Source organism: Apteryx mantelli, chromosome 11 (assembly GCF_036417845.1).
Source record: "Apteryx mantelli isolate bAptMan1 chromosome 11, bAptMan1.hap1, whole genome shotgun sequence".
NCBI classification, from domain to species: domain Eukaryota; kingdom Metazoa; phylum Chordata; class Aves; order Apterygiformes; family Apterygidae; genus Apteryx; species Apteryx mantelli.
This window is the reverse complement of record NC_089988.1, coordinates 18,707,676-18,727,927: the sequence shown is the minus strand read 5'-3', so window position 1 is coordinate 18,727,927 and position 20,252 is coordinate 18,707,676. Positions and strand designations below refer to the sequence as shown.

At 50.7% G+C, this 20,252-nt stretch overlaps 1 protein-coding gene across 1 annotated transcript; it reads left to right on the top strand.

The window, feature by feature from the left end:
• Nucleotides 1-16,550: 16,550 nt before the first annotated feature.
• LOC106494365 (olfactory receptor 5B21-like) lies at nt 16,551-17,472 on the top strand. The gene is given in 2 exon segments (XM_013954613.2): nt 16,551-16,909; nt 16,911-17,472. Coding segments are annotated over 2 exon segments (921 nt in total).
• Nucleotides 17,473-20,252: the final 2,780 nt, after the last annotated feature.

Here is a 20,252-nt window from a genome sequence, read left to right as displayed (position 1 = left end):
CCTTCAAGCAGTCACAGGCTTCTACTCTACTGGCCTTGCTTCCACTTCTAGCAGGCTAAAGAAGCCCAGGTCCCTCAACCTCTCCTCATGGACGGGTTTACTCCCACCTAGGCAGAGGACTTGATGCTTCTCTTGTAAATCTTCATGATGTATCTGTTGTCCAAATCACTCGAGTTTCTCAAGATCCTTTGCGACCAAAGCTCCTCTGCGTCAAAACAAAATACAACCAACCAACCAACCAAGCAAATCAGTGCCAATGAGTTAATGGTGAGTAGGGGTGGGGTGGGCTGTTTGGGAAGGGATCAGAATGGTAAAAGAGACAGACTTAGAAGAGGGGGAAGAAAAGTAAAAGGAAATTCAAAGTGAAGCCCAGGACTGATCAGGACTGTCTTGGGGATTCCTGCCAAGAAGCCCTGCATCTAAATATTTCTGCTTGGAGGAGGACAAGAAAGCTGGCCTGCTTCCATTGGCACAGGGCACCTGTGTGCTTTCCCTGACATCCACAAGAGAAGATGGAGAGTGGGAAGAATCATGGACTCCTTCAGGGTGGAAGGGACCTCAGGAGGTCTCTAGGCCAATCTCCTTGCTCATAGCAGGGTCATCTCTGGTGTCAGACCAGGTTGCTCTGGGTTTCATCGAGTCTGGTCTTGGCAACCTGCAAGGCAGGAGACTAGACAGGCTCTCTAAGCAACCACTTCCAATGCTTGACCATCCTTTTAGTGGAAAAGCTTTTCCTTATCTCCCGCATGAACGTCTCGTCTTCAACTTATGCCCATTGTCTCTTGTCCTCCCACCATGCACCCTGGTGAAGAGCCTGGCTCCACCTTCTTGAGGACCTCCTCGTAGCCATTGGAAGGCTGCTATGAGATCCCTCCAATGCCATCTCTTCTGCAAGTGGAACCAAACCCATTTCCTTGCACACCAAGTGCTCCAATACCTTGACTACTGTGAGGGCCCTCAGCGAAACTCATTCCCACTTATCAACCTCTTTCTTTTCCTGGAAACCCTAACCTGGATGCAGGGTTCTAGATGTGGTCTAATGAATACTGACTTGAATTTCATGAGGTTCCTGACAGCCCATTCCTCCTGCCTCTCTAGGTCCCTCTCAATGGCAGCCCTCAAGCATAGGACTGCCACCCCCCCCACACCCACCTCCAGTTAGGGATCATCTACAGGCATGAGGAGTGTTGCATCCTCAGTGTAACCAATACAGTTGATAAACAGGACAAGTTCCTGGAGAGACCCTGTGGTGCTCCACTCCCCCCGCCCTGCAGGAAGAGTACTACCCATTCACCACTGCCCTCTGAGCCTCTGGTCATCCAAGCAGCTTTTTCCCATACGGTTGTCTGCTCTTCTAGAATGTAACGTTCTAACATGCATGCAAGAATATTGTGGGAGACAGTGTCAAACACCTTGCTAAAGCCCAGAAAAAACAATTTTACTCTTCTGCATCCACAAATAGATTGTTTTTTAATCATAGAAGTCAATCAGGTTGTTTAGGCACAATTTACCATGGGTAAATGCATGCTAACTGTTCCTAGACACCTTCTTCTCCTTTATGTGCCCAGAATTGTGATCTGAGTGGGTTCGCTGCATGACTCATTCCTCACGAAAGGGAGGCTGAACTGCCTGCAGCAACCCAGCTTGCCCTTGTGGCCTTTTTGGAAGATGGATGTAACTATTGCCTTTCTCCTACTATCCCATCCCTGATCAGTTCCTCCTTCTTTGAAATTTCCAGATACAAGAAAGCATCACCCTTATTGGCCCATCTGGGAGCTGTGCAAAGAAGTTGTCCTTGATGCCCTCCAAAAACCTCGTGGCCTGCTTGCACTCTGCTGTTTGCCCTTCCAGTTCATGTCAGGGGGATTAAAGTCCCCCCAACAAGAACCAGGGCCTGTGATCCAAAGACTTGCTCAGGTTGCTGCTCTTAAAAGAGACTGCATTCACCTTCATACCCTCATTAGGTGGTCTGTAGCTCCCACCATGATGTCACCCCTGCTGTGATGCTCACCCACAAGTACTCACCCAAACCCTTGCCTCTCCCATGGAAGAGCTCCACACATCCAAGCTGCCCCTTCCCACAAAAGGCATCCTCCCTCCTCCTCTTCCCTGACAGTCCCTCCTGAAGAGATTGTACCCTACAAGCATTGCCCTCCAGTCATGTGAGTGATCCCATCACATCTCAGTCGTTCCAATGATGATTCACATCTGCGAAAGCTTGTACATCTCCATCTGCTCCTCTCTCTACCCCAGGCTGCATACATTTGCATATATTAGTGTTGCAGAGCATCAGCTGTGGCACAGAGAGCAGACTGGTTGTGGTGAAACCTGTTACCAAGAGCCAAAGACACTGTGTGTGCAGTGGCCTCACTTCAGAGCAGAGCCATGCTGGCATGGATAGCAGGTGACAATGTAATGGTGCAAGGAGGTTCTCACTGAGAAAGCAAACCCTACAGTGCCCAAGGCCAGCGAGAAACAGAGCCGAGCTGAGCAGGAATGGCAGGAGAGGGGTTTGCTGCCTGAGCTGACTCTGCAGCACCTTGGTGCCCTGTGACAGAGGTGAAGCGATCTCCAGAAAGGACAAGGTGCCACTGAAGAAGTTCCTGGGCATGGGCAGCCTGCGATTTGGCACATTAAAGTCATCATTAGCCCAGTCGTGGTTCATATCCTCTTGGGGGGTGAGAAGAGGTTCAGGCAGAGAAGAGCAAGAAGGATTTGAGAGTGCAGAGACTAGAGCAGAGACCTTGGACAACCTCTGTCTCTTTCAATGTCACCAGGTGTTTGTGTGTGAGCAACTGACTTCCACCCTCCATCTCCATTGATTATAACCGGAGTTTAGACAAGCAGCTCATGTGCAAACATTTGTTGTGCACACTTCAGCTTGGGCAAGGGGAATCCCACCTGTTGTGTGTTTGTGGAGTTCACAGGAGTTTGCTGAATCCCCCTCCAACCCGGGGGCTTCCAAACCAGGACAAGATGCCCAGATTGACTCATCTGAGTCAACACCTGAACCATGTGTCAATGAGCTGCCTTCTTGCTCCTTTCTACATGTCCTGCCAGGTTAAGGGATGGGAATCGGGGCTTCTAGAGTGGGACATTTCCACCTTTTGCAGATAACCATGCTCTGATGAAAAAAATCTTTAATGCTGGAATCAGTCTTCCTTCAGTGCTTAGAGAGGGCCCATGGGTGATTATTTTAGTTTATTGGAGTGAACATTTCCCAGGAGGAGGGAGCACAAGGGACAGAGAAATTAATGAGCTCAGCTGGGCCTCTGATCCTGAGCGGGGCCAGGTGCTGGGGATGGAGGGAGCTCATGGCAAACAGGAAGCACTGCCCAGAGCCAGCTGTGTGCAGGAGCAGCTCCTCTGCAAAGAGCAGCAGGGCTCTGGGCACTGCCTGCTGCTGCTGACATGAGAGGAGACAAGGCAGAGAGAAGTGCAAGGCAGAGTGGAGTGGGAGGCCAGAGGAGAGCTCCTTGTGGGAGAAATCTTCACAGCCCTTGACATGGTAAGTCTCTGGCTGCAGGGCAATGCTAGTGAGGTTCCTGGAGGGCTCTTATAAATCCATCCCATCCCATAACTGATAGGCTTTTTAAGGATCACTCTCCTGGCACATCCAGTGCATAGGCAGAGAAGGAGATGCTTCAGAGCAGGTATCCCCTGCCACACTGTCACAGGGACAGGGCATGCAGATCCCTTCTGCCAGGGGTGGCTGCAGGGGTGTGAAGCCAGGGAGCACACACAGGTCTGCGCAGGGCTGTGATTCAGAGCAGTGTCCCTGTGCCCCAGGGTGCTGTATGCCCAGGACAGGGACTCTGCTGCCTGTGAGGGTCAGCCCTCAGGCTGCCCAGGGAGCTCCCCACAGCACTGTGGGGAGAAACTCTGGGTGAGAGGAGCGACCGCCGGCAGGGCAGGTTCATTCTCCTGCTGAGAGGGTGCTGTGTGGGTCAGGGCTGCTCACAGCTCTAGCTCATGTGCAGGAGATGTCCAAGGGGTCTTTTCAAGAGGAGATCAAAAGAAGGGCTACTTGAAAGGGAAAGAGCTTTTCTTCAGGTATCTCCACTTTCAGTTTCTTAATTTTGACAGGGAGAATGAAGGAATGTGGTTTCTGTTTTGTCAAGGAACTGGGACTCCTAAACCTTCACTCTGAGAGATTAATAGGTCAGTGAGAAACCTCATAAAGCCACTTCATCCCCACCTTAGCCTACAGACAGCATCGACATCACCTTTGTGGCCTCATAGGAGTTTATGTGACCTGCTGCTTAGGACATGCATGCACAGAAATGCCCCTAGGGAGTGCCCTGATCTGGGAGGTTTCTGTAGGGCAGAACGGAGCACACAGCGGGTGGGATGGGGGGTCTGCGAGCACTGACCGGGAGAAGATGTTGTGACAGAGAAAGAGCTGGCAGCAGGGACAGCTCCAGGCAGCAGGGATGGGCAGGGAATGAGAGGGAAGCGCAGGGCATGAGCCACCTCTGCTGCAGCCAGACCTCTGGCAGAGGAGAGGGGCATCTCTCCTGCTACAGGCCCATTTCATGCAGTCCGACAAAGGGTCTGAGAGCAACTGCCCTGCAATGTCACCGTCTGTGAGGTGGCACGCCCAGCTGGGTAAGGGGAAGGCTTTCCAGAATGCCTCTCTGCCTCTCTCCTTGTCTCCCTTGGCAGCAGGATCATGGTGTTGCTCCTTGTTTCCCCTCCTGTCCATGCTGTTCCTGTTCTTATTTTGGGGTTTTCTGTGGTTGAGGGTTTTCAGCTGCAGTTCAGACACCGATGCTGCAAGTTGTGGAACAGAGGGGTCTGCATGGGAATGAGGCTGCCTCAGCCCCCTTTTAACCTGTGGCACTCCAGGAAATGCGGTCCGTGGGGCTGGGAAATGAGCTGACTCTCCCTTAAGGAGTACACATCTTCACTCCTGACGGTGCTTTGACTGTTTCCCTGTGGTATCCTGCCCTCTAGAAAGGCACTGCTGTCTCATAGCATTACTGTGATATCTGAGAGGCCCATGAGGAAGGTGCAGAGATGGTGAGAGTATGGAGATGGTGGTGGGAGGCTGTATGTGGACATCTGAAAAGAGCCCTGTGTGTGCTTGGCTAGAAGGGGAGTGTGGAGACCTACCTCTGGTACCCAGAGAAAGGATGAGAAGTTTGGAGATGTGCACTTTGAAACTGAACTCATCTGCTCTCAGCAGGGGCTGGTTTCTTTCTAGGGGAACATGAAAGTGATCATCCTCCAGCTCAAAGAGAAAACTGCAACATTTGGGGGTTTCATGCTTGAAAATTCTCTGCTAACTCCTCAATGTCTTTTCTTCCTTGCACAGTCCCCCATGCACGGAGATAACAAAATGTCCAACAGCAGCTCCCTGAACGAGTTCCTCCTCCTGGCGTTTGCAGACACGCGGGAGCTGCAGCTCTTGCACTTCTCGCTCTTCCTGGGCATCTACCTGGCTGCCCTCCTGGGCAACGGCCTCATCATCACAGCCGTAGCCTGCGACCACCGCCTCCACACCCCCATGTACTTCTTCCTCCTCAACCTCTCCCTCCTCGACCTTGGCACCATCTCCACCACTGTCCCCAAATCCATGGCCAATTCCCTGATGGACACCAGGGCCATTTCCTACTCAGGATGTGATGCCCAGCTATTTTTCTTCTTTTTCCTAATTTCAGCAGAGTATTATCTCCTCACTGTCATGGCCTATGACCGCTATGTTGCCATCTGCAGACCCCTGCACTATGGGACCATCTTGGGCAACAGAGCTTGTGTCAAAATGGCAGCAGCTGCCTGGGCCAGTGGTTTTCTTAATGCTGTGCTACACACTGGGAACACATTTTCTATACCACTCTGCCAAGGCAATGTGGTGGACCAGTTCTTTTGTGAAATCCCCCAGATCCTCAAGCTCTCCTGCTCAGACTCCTACCGCAGGGAAGTTGGGCTTATTGCGGTTAGTGTCTGTTTAGGCTTTGGGTGTTTCATTTTCATTGTGCTGTCCTACGTGCAGATCTTCACTGCTGTGCTGAGGATCCCCTCTGAGCAGGGACGACACAAAGCCTTTTCCATGTGCCTCCCTCACCTGGCTGTGGTCTCTCTGTTTCTCAGCACTATCATCTTTGCCTACCTGAAGCCCCCCTCCCTCTCCTCCCCAGCTCTGAATCTGGTGGTGGCTTTTCTGTACTCGGTGATGCCTCCAGCAGTGAATCCTCTCATCTACAGCATGAGGAACAAGGACCTCCAAGACGCAGTGAGGAAACTGATTCAGCTCTTACTATTTCAGCATCAATAAGCTGCCCATCCCTGTTCACAAGTGATTTCCCATTCATCTCAGACAACTTGTATGCTTGGGGAATTCTCTCTCTGATAATCATGTTTGTGCTGAAGTGCTTGAATTCATCCCACTTCTCCAGAGGCATGAACCCAGTCTCTCTGATTGAGATAACTGCTGTGAATGTGTCTATCACTGTGTCAGAGCTGGCTTCTCTCTAATAAAAGCACATTTCCTCAGTGCAGTGCTTGAAGTTTGGGCTCTTCTTCCAAAGCAGGAGCCAAGAATGCACTCAAGGATTTTCACCTGGGAGAGGGCTATTGCTTTTCTGGGGCTCTCCTTGGGCTCAAGGCAGTGAGCTCAGAGGTGGTGTGTTCGGGAAGGAGGGCTGGATTCAGCTCTCACTTGTGGGTGCCCAGTGCTCCTGGAGGTGGTGAATGGTCAAGCAGTATCTGCCATATGAAAGGGATGGAGACTGATGCCTGTCCTTCTCCAAGGGAGTATGGAGTCCCCAGGAGAGCACCGGGCATCTCCAAGGGCACCATGTGCCTCGGGGTGAATGGAGCTTCAGAAAATCAGGTGGAGTCACCCAAAGATAAAGGGCAAAAGCAATGAATGTCCAGGGTAGTGAGAGCTCTGCAATCCCACAAGAGGCAGTGGGGACCTTGCAGGCAGAGGGAAGGGAGCCTGGAGAGTTGTTCATGTCAGCCTCAGTGAAAACCATGGGCTGGATCTTGGGACATGCCTGAACACAGCCTGAGGCATTTGAAATGCCCTGTGATTGCTCAGAGTATTGTCCACGGCCACAGACCCCTTGGTAGGGGTTGTCAGGCGCAATGATGCCCATCCGGCTGGGTCTGCTTCCCACCCTGGCCACCATGGCCAGTGTGGAGTCACCGTGTGGCCCTGGGGCCCCACAGTCTAATCGCTCTGCAGAGCAGCGCTGATAGCTCGGGGCCCTGTGGGAAGCACAGGAGAGGGTCCAGGAATGGCCAACCAGGCCAGCATGGACACACTGACCTGGGGAAAGGCTCTCTGGGGAGCAGGGATGTCCCTGGAGAAGAGGAAAGGAGCAGTTGTGTGCTGACCAGGAGGAATAAATGAGAAAGAGAAATCTGTTTCTAGACAGGTCAACTAAGGGCAGGCTGCTGTGTCCCTGGGGCAGCAGGAGCTGCCAGAGGAGCCCCAGGGCAGGGACTCTTGTGCTGTCCTGGAGAGAGGGGCTGGCACAGGGGTCTGCAGGCAGCCTGGGGCTAGGGAGTCTCCTGGACACCAGAAGAAGGGGCACAGAGTGTCACTGTGCTCTGCCTCCTTGTGCCACTCCTGCCAGTCCCCGCTTGGAGGCTGATGGGGCAGCTGACACACATCCCCCTGATCCCCGGAGCTGCTCTGCCCTTCAGAGGGGCTGTGGCTGTGGAGTGAGTGCCCAGAGCTCTGCAGCCCCCTGCGGCGGGCACTGCTGGGGGCCACCGCCAGCCTGGGCTGCTCTGCTGGGTGGTCTGGGGAGAGGGCAGGGGAGGTGGGGAGAGCTGGGGAGGGTCTGGGCTGGGCTGGAAAGGGCCCAGGAGAGGAAAGCACCGATGTCAGCTCAGCCGTGTAAACGGGCAGGGTGAGGACACACACCAGGGGCTTGTGGTGCAGAGCCAGGTCTCAAGGAGGGGAACCAAGACATGCCGGGCACAAAAGAGAGGAGGTCGGTCTGTGCCCTTGGTTGCCAAAGCAGGCAGGCTGTGGGGGGACGGGTCACCGAGGGCTGTCGTGGGGACCATGCCAGGGAGACGTTTCCCCAACCCTGAATGCACCCTGCCCTGTGCGGTGCCTGCACAGAGGGGCCATGGGGCCGTGTTCAGGCACTGGGACGGGGCACAGATGGGAGCCCCGATACTCCTCACCGCTCCACTGCAAAAGAGAAACTCGCAGGAGAGCTCTCCCAGCCTGGCCCCACGAGCTCTTGTCCCTGCTCCAGCCATGCCAGAGCAGAGCCGAGGACCAAGAGGTCCCTCAGGCAAAGCTGGTCCGGCCTCATGGAGCTGGCCCTGAGCACCAGGAGAAGCAGAGTGCCCTGCTCGTATGTCCCCATCCTGCTGGGAGGGTGGCACCAGCACCAGGGAAATGGCCTGTTTCTGCCTGGGGTCAGTGCAGGACTTTTGCATGTGAGGTGAACATGACAGCTGCTGTGCTGCAGAAACACTGGCCATGACCCCTTGCTGCAGCCCCCACTGCCCCCTACCCCTGCTCTGCTGACCTGCTGCCCCCCTGTGCTGCCCCATCTCCCATCCCCTGTCCCCACACAGTCCCACAGGTTCTGCCCAGCCCCCGGCCCTCCCCACCTCCCCCCCCAAACATGACATCCATCTTCAAGAAAGGAGAAGGAAGAGGATCTGGGGAATGACCTGCGGGTCCTGGTGGACATCAAGTTGACAAGAAGTCAGCACGGTGCTCCTGCAGCAAAGACGGCCACCCTTAACCTGGCTTGTATTAGCAAGAGTGCAGGCAGCAGGGTGAGTGCAGTGGAAAACATGAAATATCCTGGCAGCCTCAGCCAAAGAGAAGCACAAGGCTTGGACTTAGATGATCTCCAGAGGTCCCTTCGAACCTCAACCATTCTGTGATTCTGTGAAATGAAGATAGGTCTGAGGAGCTCAGTGCCTTCTTTGCTTCAGTCTTCACCAACAAGGTCTCCTGGGCTGCTGTGCCTTGAGCCAGGGCTGCAGAGGAGAAAAACAGCCAACCGTGGATGCAGGTGGAGTGAGGAATTACAGACATATTTTATTGCACTTCACGTTATCACACTTTGCAGATATTGCATTTTTTACAAATTGAAGGTTTGTGTCAACTCTGCATCGAGCAAGTCTATCAGCACCATTTTTCCAACAGCATGTTCTCACTTCTTGTCTCTGTCACATTTTGGTAATTCTTGCAATATTTCAAATTTTTTCATTATTACTATATATGTTATGGTGATCTGCGATCAGTGATCTTTGATGTTACTATTGTAATTGCTTCGGGGCTCCACAAACCGCACCCATATAAGATGGTGAACTTTATAAATGTTGTGTGTGTTCTGACTGCTCCACCGACCGGCCCTTCACTCATCTTTCTCCCTCTCCTCAGGCCTCCCTATTCCCTGAGACACAACAATATTGAAATTAGGGCAATTTATAGCCCTACAATGACCTCTAAGTGTTCAAGTGAAAGGAAGATTTGCAGATCTCTCACTTTAAAGGAAAAGCTAGAAATGATTCAGCTTAGCGAGAAGGGCATGTCAAAAGCTGAGATCCACTGAAAGCTAGGCCTCTTGCACCAAGCAGTTAGGCAAGTTGTGAATACAAAGGGAAGGTTCTTGAAGGAAATTAAAAGTGCTACTCCAGTGAACACACGAATGATAAGAAAGAGAAAGAACCTTAGTGCTGATATGGAGAAAGTTTTAGTGGTCTAGATGGACGAGCAAACCAGCCACAACATTCCCTTAAGACAAAGCCTAACCCAGAGCAAGGCCCTAACTCTCTTCAATTCTCTGAAGGCTGAGAGAGGTGAGGAAGCTGCGGAAGAAAAGTTTGAAGCTAGCAGAGGTTGGTTCATGCGGTTTAAGGAAAGAAGCCACCTGCATAACATAAAAGTGCAAGGTGAAGCAGCAAGTGCTGATGCAGAAGCTGCAGCAAGTTATCCAGAAGATCTAACTAAGAGAATTGATGAAGGTGGCTACACTAAACAACAGATTTTCAATGTAGATGAAACAGCCTTCTATTGGAAGAAGATGCCATCTAGGACTTTGCTAGCTAGAAAGGAGAAGTCAATGCCTGGCTTCAAAGCTTCAAAGGACAGACTGACTCTCTTGTTCAGGGCTAATGCAGCTGGTGACTTTATGCTGAAGCCAATGCTCATTTACCATTCCGAAAATCCTAGGGCCTTAAGAATTATGCCACATCCACTCTGCCTGCACTCTATAAATGGAACAACAAAGCCTGGGTGACAGCACATCTGTTTACAACATGGTTTACTGAATATTTTAAGCCCACTGTTGAGACCTACTGCTCAGAAAAAAAAAAAAAAAAAAGATTCCTTTCAAAATATTACTGCTTATTGACAATGCAGGAACAAGAGAGCAAAGACTCTACTGACACCAGGTCTCTTCAACCACTGCAGATAGTGCAGAGCAACTAGAGAGACTGCAGGTAACCAACATTCTTGGAAGAAGGGGGGACTGGAGTCTAAATTCCCTGTATGGTTGCAGGAGAGGAAGGAGAAGACACCTCTTTTGCAAGGTGAAACACTCAAAAATGTTTTGTGTCATATAGAATCATGGAACAAGATAAGGTTGGAAGGGACCTCTGCTCAGAGCAGGTCATGCTAGACCAGTTTTCTTAAGTTCCTGTGCAGTCCATTTGAAGTATTTCCAAGGATGAAGATCTCACAAATACTTGCGGCCCCTGTTGAAGTGATTTACCACAAACATGGTGGCAAAGTCTTCTAAATATCTAACTGAAATGGCCAGTGTTCCACATGTGCCCATTACCTCTCATCCTGTCACTGTGCACCCCTGAGAAGAGTTGTGCTCTCTCCTCACTACACTCTCCCACCGGGTAGCTGAACACAACATTATGGTCTTGCTTTTGCTTTCTCTGGGCTAAGCGAATCTTACTCTCTTGGCCTCTTGTCTTATGCCAAGTGCTCCAGACCCCTGATCATCTTGGCAGCTTCCACAGGACTCATTCTGGTATGTCCATGTCTTTCTTGTACTGAGGAGATCCAAATGGGACAGAGGCCTGCAGATGTGGTCTTGCAAGTGCCCAGCAGAGGGAACAATCTCTTTTGTCACCCTGCACATGTGCTAGCTCAGCCAGGGATGTGCTTGGCTGCCTTTGCCACAAGGGCACACTGCTGGCTCATGCTCAGCTTGCTGTCCCCAGTTGCTGTCCCCAAACCTTTTCTGCAAATCTGCTCTCTCTAGGCAGCCGGCCCCCAGCGTGTGCTGGGACATGGGGTTATTCCATCCCAAGGGTCAGACCTGGCCATTGTCTCTGATGAACTTCCTGAGGTTCCTTTCAGCCCGTGTCACCAACCTGTTGAGGGCCCTCTGAATTACCGCATGGCCCTCCAGAGTACTGACCACTTCCCCCAGCTTGGTATCACCTGCAACCCCACCTACAGAACACCCCATCCCAATCTCCAGGACACGGATGAAGCCTTTAACCTCTATCAGCCCTAGCATTGATGGTTGAGGGACACCACTAGTCATCAGTCCTCATTTTGACTTTGTACTCTTGATAACAACCACCTGAGGTGGCTCATGCCACCTTTCTGCCCACCCTGTTGTCCACTTCTCCCATGTGTTTCATCCATGTCACTATAAAGATAGTGAGGGAGATAATTGCAAAGGCCTTGCTAAGATAGAGTTTTACAGCATTCACCACTCTCTTTATTCAGCAAATCAGTCAGTTCATCGCAGAAGGCAATCATATCAGTCAGACTTGTCCTAGGCAAGCTGTGCTGGCTGCTCCCAAGTCCCTTTTTGTCCTATGTCTGATTGGAAATGGCTTCCAGGAGGATGTGCTCCATCACTTTTTCAGGCACTGAGGTGAGGCTGACCAGGTTATATTTCCCCCAAAACTCCTACTTTCCCTAATAGGAGAGAGATGCTCATATATTTCCAGTTATCAGGAACCTTCCCTGACTGCCATGACCTCCCACAGCTTTGTGCTCCCACCTTGCTCTATGCTTTTTGCATGCAACACACCATGTGAAAGCGGATACGTGTTGGCCTATGAAGCAGCTTTCTCATTATCTTGGAAAAGCTAAATAAAGGAAAACAAATTACTTCAGGAATTAAAAAAAATAATGATAATAATAAAAAAAGTTTGTCGAGCCTAAGGTGGGGCACATGATCCAGAAAAGAACAAGTAGAAGACAGTAGTGGTCTAGAGTTACCATGCACCTAGAAGCGAGGACAGGAAGGCAAGAAAAAAGTGTGTCTTCAGGAACTCCCAGTCACTGAGAGGGATGGGCAAGGTCCCACTGATCTCCAAGGTAGCTTGTGGGCCCCTCCAGGTGCTGGGGTCTGCAGGGACAAGAGTCGGAAGAGAATAAGGAACAAGGAAAGCATGTTTTTGTGGTATGCCCAGACTAGGAGCAGCCTGGAAGAGTTAAGAAACTTCAGGACACCATGGCGGGGACTAAGAAAAGCCCTTCCTACACTACCCTTCCCTGTGAAGGGCCCATCCAAGATACCTTGGGGTGGCTGTAGGTAGCTTGATCGTAACAGCTTGTATGTGGTGCTGTCTGGGGTGAGCATGTGTACTTAGGCCTGATTTGTGTCATGCCAGGAGGTGATTTGAGCCATGGTCTCCCATGTGCAGTGGCCAGAGGAGAAGGAAGGAAATGTCACGGTGATATATGAGGAAGCCTGTGATTCACCTTGTGCAAGTTACTTTTGGTTTAGATATGTATATTCATCTTCATTCTTGAAAGAACACCAGCCTTAAGCCAACAGTGACAATATTTTTCAACAAATGTTTTTTTTTTTCCCTTGGAATCTCTTGGATTTTTTTTCTCTGCTTCTTTTCTGATGATGGACTTTGGTTATTTATGTCATTCGGTCCCATTTCAAGTATCCCGGAGAGACTAAATGGTTCATATGCTTAATCTTCTCTGGGCTATTTGCAAAGGAAGCAGGCTCTATCACACTGTTTTTTGAAGGCTGTAGCCCAGGGAAAGGGGGAACTTGAAGCAGGGCAGATGTCAGGGGTGTTCACAGGTCTGAGTTTCCTTTGCTCCTTGAAAGAAAAGAGCAGTTTTGAGAGAATTCCAGGTAAAGCATCCTTCGGAAGTATTCCTTTGAGCCTTTCCTTTTACAGGAAAGACCTGCAGAGTTGCCACATGAAGTAAAGCCTGATAGGAAATGAATCCCTCCTGGACAGCCTGACCCCTTTCATGGCACAGATCTTGGTCTTGCCTCCTAAACACAAGCTGAGGATCTGCATGACCAGTTGAAGGTGGTGACAATGTCAGTCTAACTGTTAGGACTGCAGGTGATAGGCAAGACAAAGTTTGCAAGTAGGGGCAAAATCTGTTGTTGGGCCAGCTACTATTCTACAGGAATAAGAGGGAACTTTTACGCTGTGCGCACTGTTCTTGAGAGCTGGGGCCAAATGTTCTTTTCCCAATGATGCCAGTAAGCCTTGTGAAAGCAACTCCAACTCCACAGTGATTCAAATTCCTGACTGACACTTCCAGGAATGGGTATTTACTTGGTCTAGGATAAGTGTCCCAGGTAGGGAGGATGACTCACTCTCCGCATGATCTGATCTATCTACAGGGGGTGTTGAGAAAGCTCCCAGTAACAGCTTGTATCTGATACATCCTTTTTCAATGGTTCAGGTGATATGAGCTAGCTTCCCTCTTGCCCCATGCCTTTTCAGTGGGTTTCACTGATAGGTTATGGCCTTCCAAAGGCCTCACATACCACTGGGGATGTCCACAAAGACCTACCCCTTACATTGCCAGTGATGGGGAGGGGTTCACCACAGGAGGTGACATTGCCAACGTTTGTGTTTGCTGCAGTCTGACAGTCCTGGACCACACCACTCATTACAGACAAATCTCTGAGTGTGGAGACTGGAAAGGCTGGTGACAGAGCCATGACTCCATCTGAGCATTCCTCCTCAGCACAGAGGAGAGGGGAATTGAAACAGGTCTACTAAACAAGCAGAGCCTTCTCTCTAGACAGCTTCAGCCCATGGGGGCTATGATCTTCTGACTGCATGTTTCACAACTTACAATAAACACAGTCCATGCAGATCTTTGCTTGGCAAACTCATTGCTTGACTAGCATCTTTCTATGGAAGCTTCTGGAAAAATAAGGTTGTTTCTCAGGCTTGTAGCTCATCAGATGAACTTTCTTCCAGATGAGACAGCCAAGTGGTGAGCAACAGCAGGAAAGGAGCATTCCTCCATCCCCACTCTTGCAAAGGCTGGTGTGTAACCTGTACAGTCAAGGTCCCAAAGCAGTGATATGTGCAGCCCACTGAGGGCTTCATTGGAGATTGGATTAAGTGGGAAGGATGGGATCCAGGCGGTGACTAAACACCGTATGCCTGGGAGTCTATACTTAGCAATGGGATGGGATTGCTTGGACATGGGTATCCCATGGGATCATTTCTGATGCCTTTGGGTATCTGAGACTTCTGCATGGGGCAGAGAGCTATTACACAGGACTTAGCTGTGACTCTCCACCGCTGGCAATGGCAGCAGGAGATCAAGAAGACACAGCCCGTGACAACTGAAATTAACTGCCTTGTGGTGTGCGGTCAAAGGAGGTCCCCTTCTCCCTTCAACATCACTGAATGGACAAAGAGTGCACATGTCCAGCTTGGCTGTGGATACCCTGCACTTACATGTCAGTGCAATGCTCCCAAGTTAACTGTGATTCATATCTCTTGTCCTTAGCAGCTATAGCACAAATGTCTCTGTCCACTGGGCCATCTCCTCCTGCCCTTGCCTCCAGGGCAGAGCCAGAGGAGGTGCTTTTCCTGAGGTAGAAGTCAAGCAGGGCTGAAAGGAGTCTTGTCCTCTTGCTCCCCTCGGGCTATCAAAGAAGGCCTCTGTGTACCTCCCATGTAGGAGGGAGGAATCCTCATTGTGAGGAAATATCAGCAGGAATCCTCATTGTGAGGAAATATCAGCTGCCTTTAGCACCTCGGAAGCCAGGCCCCATTGCCTCAGACAGTCTGAGCTTTTCTAATTCTGTGTGCTGATGAAAATACAGTCAAGAAGGAGAGGGGAATCCCCAGGACTTTTCTGACCATGCTGACCAAATCCAGAGATGCTCCTGCTCAGTGACCTGCCTCAGTTTCTCTCTTCAACAGAGCTGGCTGGAGATCCACCCTAGAGGTCTAGGGGAGGTCAGCCCTTGCTGGAGGTGATGACGCAGTTTCCAAAACCTCAGAGCTGTCATCCCACCAGGGAGTCAATTATATTGTTTTTACTCTCTGCAATCCCTAGGGAGAGCCGAGCTGCAGACTGAACCTTCAGGGACTTATTTGTGCTGTAAATCTCAGGGCAATCCAGAGAGGAAGGGACATTTGAGTGCTGCTGGAGACTCACTGCAGGAGCAGGCAAGGGCAGAGCTCCTTTCAGCCCTGGGCAGGGCCAAGGGCAGACCATTGCCTGAGCCCTGGGTCAGGGTTTGCAGAGAGCCCAGGAAAGGGAAGGATGTGATGCGAAAGGGGCACAGGGTGAGACACCAACCTTGTTCTTCATTCCCAGGCACCATCAGCACGGAGGTCACCCCTTCCTGCTGAGGACTGCAGGATGGTGCTGGATGTGCTGAGGAAAGTCTAAGTCCTGCTGAAAGTCTAAGTCATGTTACTTTGTAACTCAGTCTTTCCTCTGTGAAAATTTGTATTGCTTGAGTATCAGGCCTGTCCTTTCCTGTATGTCTTTCCCCACTCCCCCAGCTCCCTCCTTCCTCCTGATTCCTTGGCACCGCAGGGCAGAGATCCTGGGGAGGGGCTGGGGGTGCTGACTTACAGTTGGGCTGCTGATGTTTTGTAGCCAGCCCCGGGACACTCACCCACCTTGGCTGGGATGGAGGACACAATGTGTTTTTTAGCATCTTCTCCAACGTTTTCACAGCACAGTCCCTTGGTCACCAGAGCTAGTACCTTCTGATCTGCTCTTTGTCAATAGAAGATAGTGTCCTGTTTGGGTGCAGGGGGAGAGGGGAGAAGCAAGGTGGAAAACCTTTCCTCCTAAAGTGAGTGTTTCAAAGAGCTGTGACCACTCACCCGGTGTAGTGCCCATCCTTTGCTTTGGAGGAGAAAGGGTGACTGGCATGATGTGTTTCACACAGTGGGCTTTCTTTGGAAAGTGTGGTTTGTTTTCTCTAAAACATTTTCTCTTTCCTGGGAGCAGAAGGATCTCTGTCCTCAACACCTGGGTCTTCCTGGGCATACAGAAGCTGGCTGTCTCAGTGTGAGCAAATGCACATCATAGTTTTAGTCCACTGTGAGAAAGAGGTACCTCCATGGGCAACTCACCTCTATGGTCTGAAGGGGTTGTCCTAGGATGAATGGTTTTATCCATCTTGGAAGGTTTTATCTGTCTTTTCTCTCTTTTCTCCAGGCACAGAACCCATAAAGTGAATGGGTCCAGAAAAAATGACCTTCACAAATCATTTTGAAAGTAAACAAAGATATGCATTTCCTTGTCGTAGCTCCTCTTTGCGGTGCTTGGGGAAATGAAAGACAAACAACACTGTATAGAAGAAGGGGAATGGGACAATCACACATTGCCAATGGAGTTTATACTGCTGGGAATGGGGAATGTCCCCTCACTCCAGACACCACTCTTCCTCCTCTTGCTCATGATCTACTTAGTGACTGTGGTTGGGAACATCCTCATTGTTGTGCTGGTGGTGGCAGACCAGCACCTGCACACCCCCATGTACTTCTTCCTGGGCAATCTGTCCTCACTAGAGACCTGCTACAGCTCCACCATCCTGCCCCGGCTGCTGGCCAGCTTCCTGACTGGGGACAGGACCATCTCTGCTCATGGCTGTTTGGCTCAGTTCTATTTCTTTGCTTCTTTTGCAACTAGCAAGTGTTACCTGCTGGCCATGATGTCCTACAATTGGTACTTGGCCATATGCCAGCCCTGCTCTATGCAAGCCTCATGACCTGGAAAGTCTCTCTACAGCTGGCAGCAGTGTCTTGCTAATGGGACTGGCATTTTCTCTCATAATCACTGGCTTCTTATCCCAGCTGAAATTCTGTGGCCCCAAGGCCATTGACCACTTTTTCTGTGATCTTACCCCTTTGCTGGAGCTCTTCTGCAGTGACACCAGGGTCATCACACTACTAGCTTCTGTACTATCTAACCTCACTGTAGTCATCCCCTTCCTTTTTACACTGGCATCCTATGTGTGCATCGTAGCTGCCATCCTGAGGATCCCGTCCAATGTGGGCAGGCAGAAGGCCTTCTCCACCTGCTCCTCTCATCTCACTGTCATCTCTGTTTTCTATGGCACCCTCATCATTGTCTACCTGATGCCCAGAACACCCCAGCTGAGGCAGCTCAGCAAAGTGTTCTCCTTTTTCTCTACCATCCTTACGCCCCTGGTCAATCCCCTCATCTACAGCCTGCGGAACAGCGAGGTCAGGAAGGCCCTGAGGAAAGCATTCAGGAAAGCTCTGGCCTGCACACAGAGCTCCTGCTAAATGAGTGACACTGGGCACAAGTCACTTCTGACTTTCACAAAGGCAAGTGCTGGGTACTGGGGACATCCTCTGAAGTGTGAGGCATTACGACTGATTGTGGAATGGCAAAATGAAAGGAAGTATTTGAAGAGAAATTTTCTTGTTTAGAAGGCAATATTGAATGTCATGGGCTTGCTTTTTTCTTGATAATAAACACTTCGGTGGTTTGGCATGTGTGAACTGCTGAAGTGTCAGTTTTCTTTTACAGAGGAGATAAGAAAAGGTATTTGGCATGTCATGTGAGTGCCTTCCAGGGGCAGTCATCGGGTCATCTTTCTCACTGTGTGTCCCAGGAATGGGAGCTGTCTCCCTCAGGTATGCACATTTTCAGAGTAGAAGGTGGCATGTCAGCCCTCAGTGAATGTCCTCTTTCTCTCGAGTTCAAAGCCAAAATGGGCACTTTTCATTTCAGAGCTTATATGGGTAATACCCACACCACCTTTGGCCCATTCCTGCTGAAGGCAGAACCTCAGGAAGCTGCAGCTCTGTTCCTCGCCCTTACCCTTCTTGTACAGAGATGGGGACAGCCACCCCTCAGCCCAGACCCTGCACCCTTGGAGAATCAGACTTCCCTCCTCACCCTTACTCCCATCCTGGAAAGCCTTTATGCAGCTCTGCAGAGCTCCAGGTACAAGTGGTCTTGAGGTCTCATTTCCCACAGGTCTCAACAGCTTTAGGACCAGTACAGAAGCCTTGGGGTCACCAGTTTAGTCGTGGCTGTTTGTTGTCTGACGACAACTGTCTATGGAGGGTACAGTAGCATTGTGATAATTTCTTCAGGCCAGTCCCAGAAGGGCAGAGGGAAGAGCCTGAGCTGTGATTCCAAGGAGAGCAATATAAGGCCTTGGGGATTATCTGGACATGGGCAGCCATGACAGGACCATCCCTTTCCACCACCCCTGTTGGAGGGATCCCCATGGAGATTTACAACACTGCTGGGTGCCTGAAGAGAGGTGCCCAGAGAAAGGCCTTTGCTCTTTGATTCCTGCACTCCTGACAGCTCTGACCTGTGACCATGGCTGGGGACATGCTGGCCACTGTGGTTAACAGAGGGTGACCTGTTTTGACCTTGAAAGGGAGTGTGTCTTCTCATGCCAGTCCATAGAGCATGTATCTAAACCTGTTCCCCTTCATCTCCTACAACCAGAGGGGGAGTTTTGATTCCACTCCCTTCCTCTCCCAAGAAGCTCAGGTGGTCGGTCTCTCCCCAGTCTCTGTGCTATCTGCAGTGGTTGCAGAGGCCTGACTTCAGTAGAGTGACTTCGTCTCTTTTCTCTTCTTCCACTTCCTCTGCCCTTCCTTCCCTTCCTGCCCTTCCCCAACCCTCACTCTCCCTGCTCCACAGAGGCTCTGCATGTCTGTGTGCCTCTCTTGGCCCACAATGTCATCCCTGTCTTCAGCTTGCCCGTGACTAAGCCAGAGGGAGATATGAACCTGGGGGAAAAACTCCCCTGTATAGTCTTCTTTGCTCTCCTGTACCCCATCCCAAACTCTGTGGGTGTTGCTTTGGCCAGTGAGACATCAGGGAGCTGCAAGAACCCCCTCAGATGTGATAGCAGCTGAGACTTTCATCTTTGCCACCATCTCAGAGTCCTTACCCCAAGACCTGGTCTCACCTGAGCCCCCCTTGTCCAAGTTCTTCTTCAGCAGCCTGGCTTCTTTCCCAAGGCAATCATCGCTTTTTAGGGTTGACGCTTTGGGCAGTTGGTAGTAACTGATTGCTGGGAGTAACTATTTCCTTCTGAGGACCTCCATCCTTCCCCCATTTCAGAAGTGGGATCATCAGGGAATGAAGAAAAGGATACGTAACACACCCTATCCAAACTTGAATGACATGAGCCCTGAAGGAGCCTTATGACAAGAGGAATGCATTATGATGAGGCTGAGTGAAAGAACACAAAGAAATCAAGCCATTGCCTGTATCATCTCTGGGGGATGTGCCGTGTGACTCAGTTACCCCATCTGAGAGTCATGGGGTTTCTCCCACCCCAGTCAAAAGAGTAACATCCTCTCTTTGTGGACCACACCAGGAAAGGGCCCAGGACAATGAGCACCGGCCAACTGTCACCCACGTTGCTCAGGGCTTAGCACCTTTGGAGAGGACCAGCTGCATCCACAGTACGCAGAGCTTGGCTAGCAGTTTCCTGGGCCTCACACAATAATGTAGGCAGGACTGGACCTCCAGAGGTCTGTGGTATACCCCCACTCACCACCCACCCCCAAGCAGGTCCACTTCAAATAGGCTGCTCACAGTCTCACCCAGTTCAGTGTTGATTAGCTCCAAAGATAGGGATCCTACAATGCTTCCAGACCCTGTTCTGCTGTTTGACCACCTTGAGGCTGAAGGATTGTCTCCTACTATTTAACTGTTTTTTTCCCTTGTATGAGCTTAGGTCCATGTTCTCTCTTCCTATCCTGTGCATATTTAGGAGCGGTTTGGACCATCTCCTCTGTTTCCTCCTGTTAGGTAGTTGTAGGCAGCAATAAGGTCTCCCCTTTGCCTCCTCTTCAACAGACTGAACAAATCCAGTTCTCTTGGCCTCTCCTCAGGTATTATGTTCTCCAGCCCCCTGACCACTTAGTAGCCGTTCACTGCATCCACTCCAGTCTGTCCATGCCTTGTTCGTACTGTGGAGCTCAAAACTAGACACAGGAGTCCAGATGTCATCTCATACCTGCCCAACAGAAGAGAAATAACCCCTTCCCTGGACCTGCAGTCTGCATTTCTACTAACAGCCCAG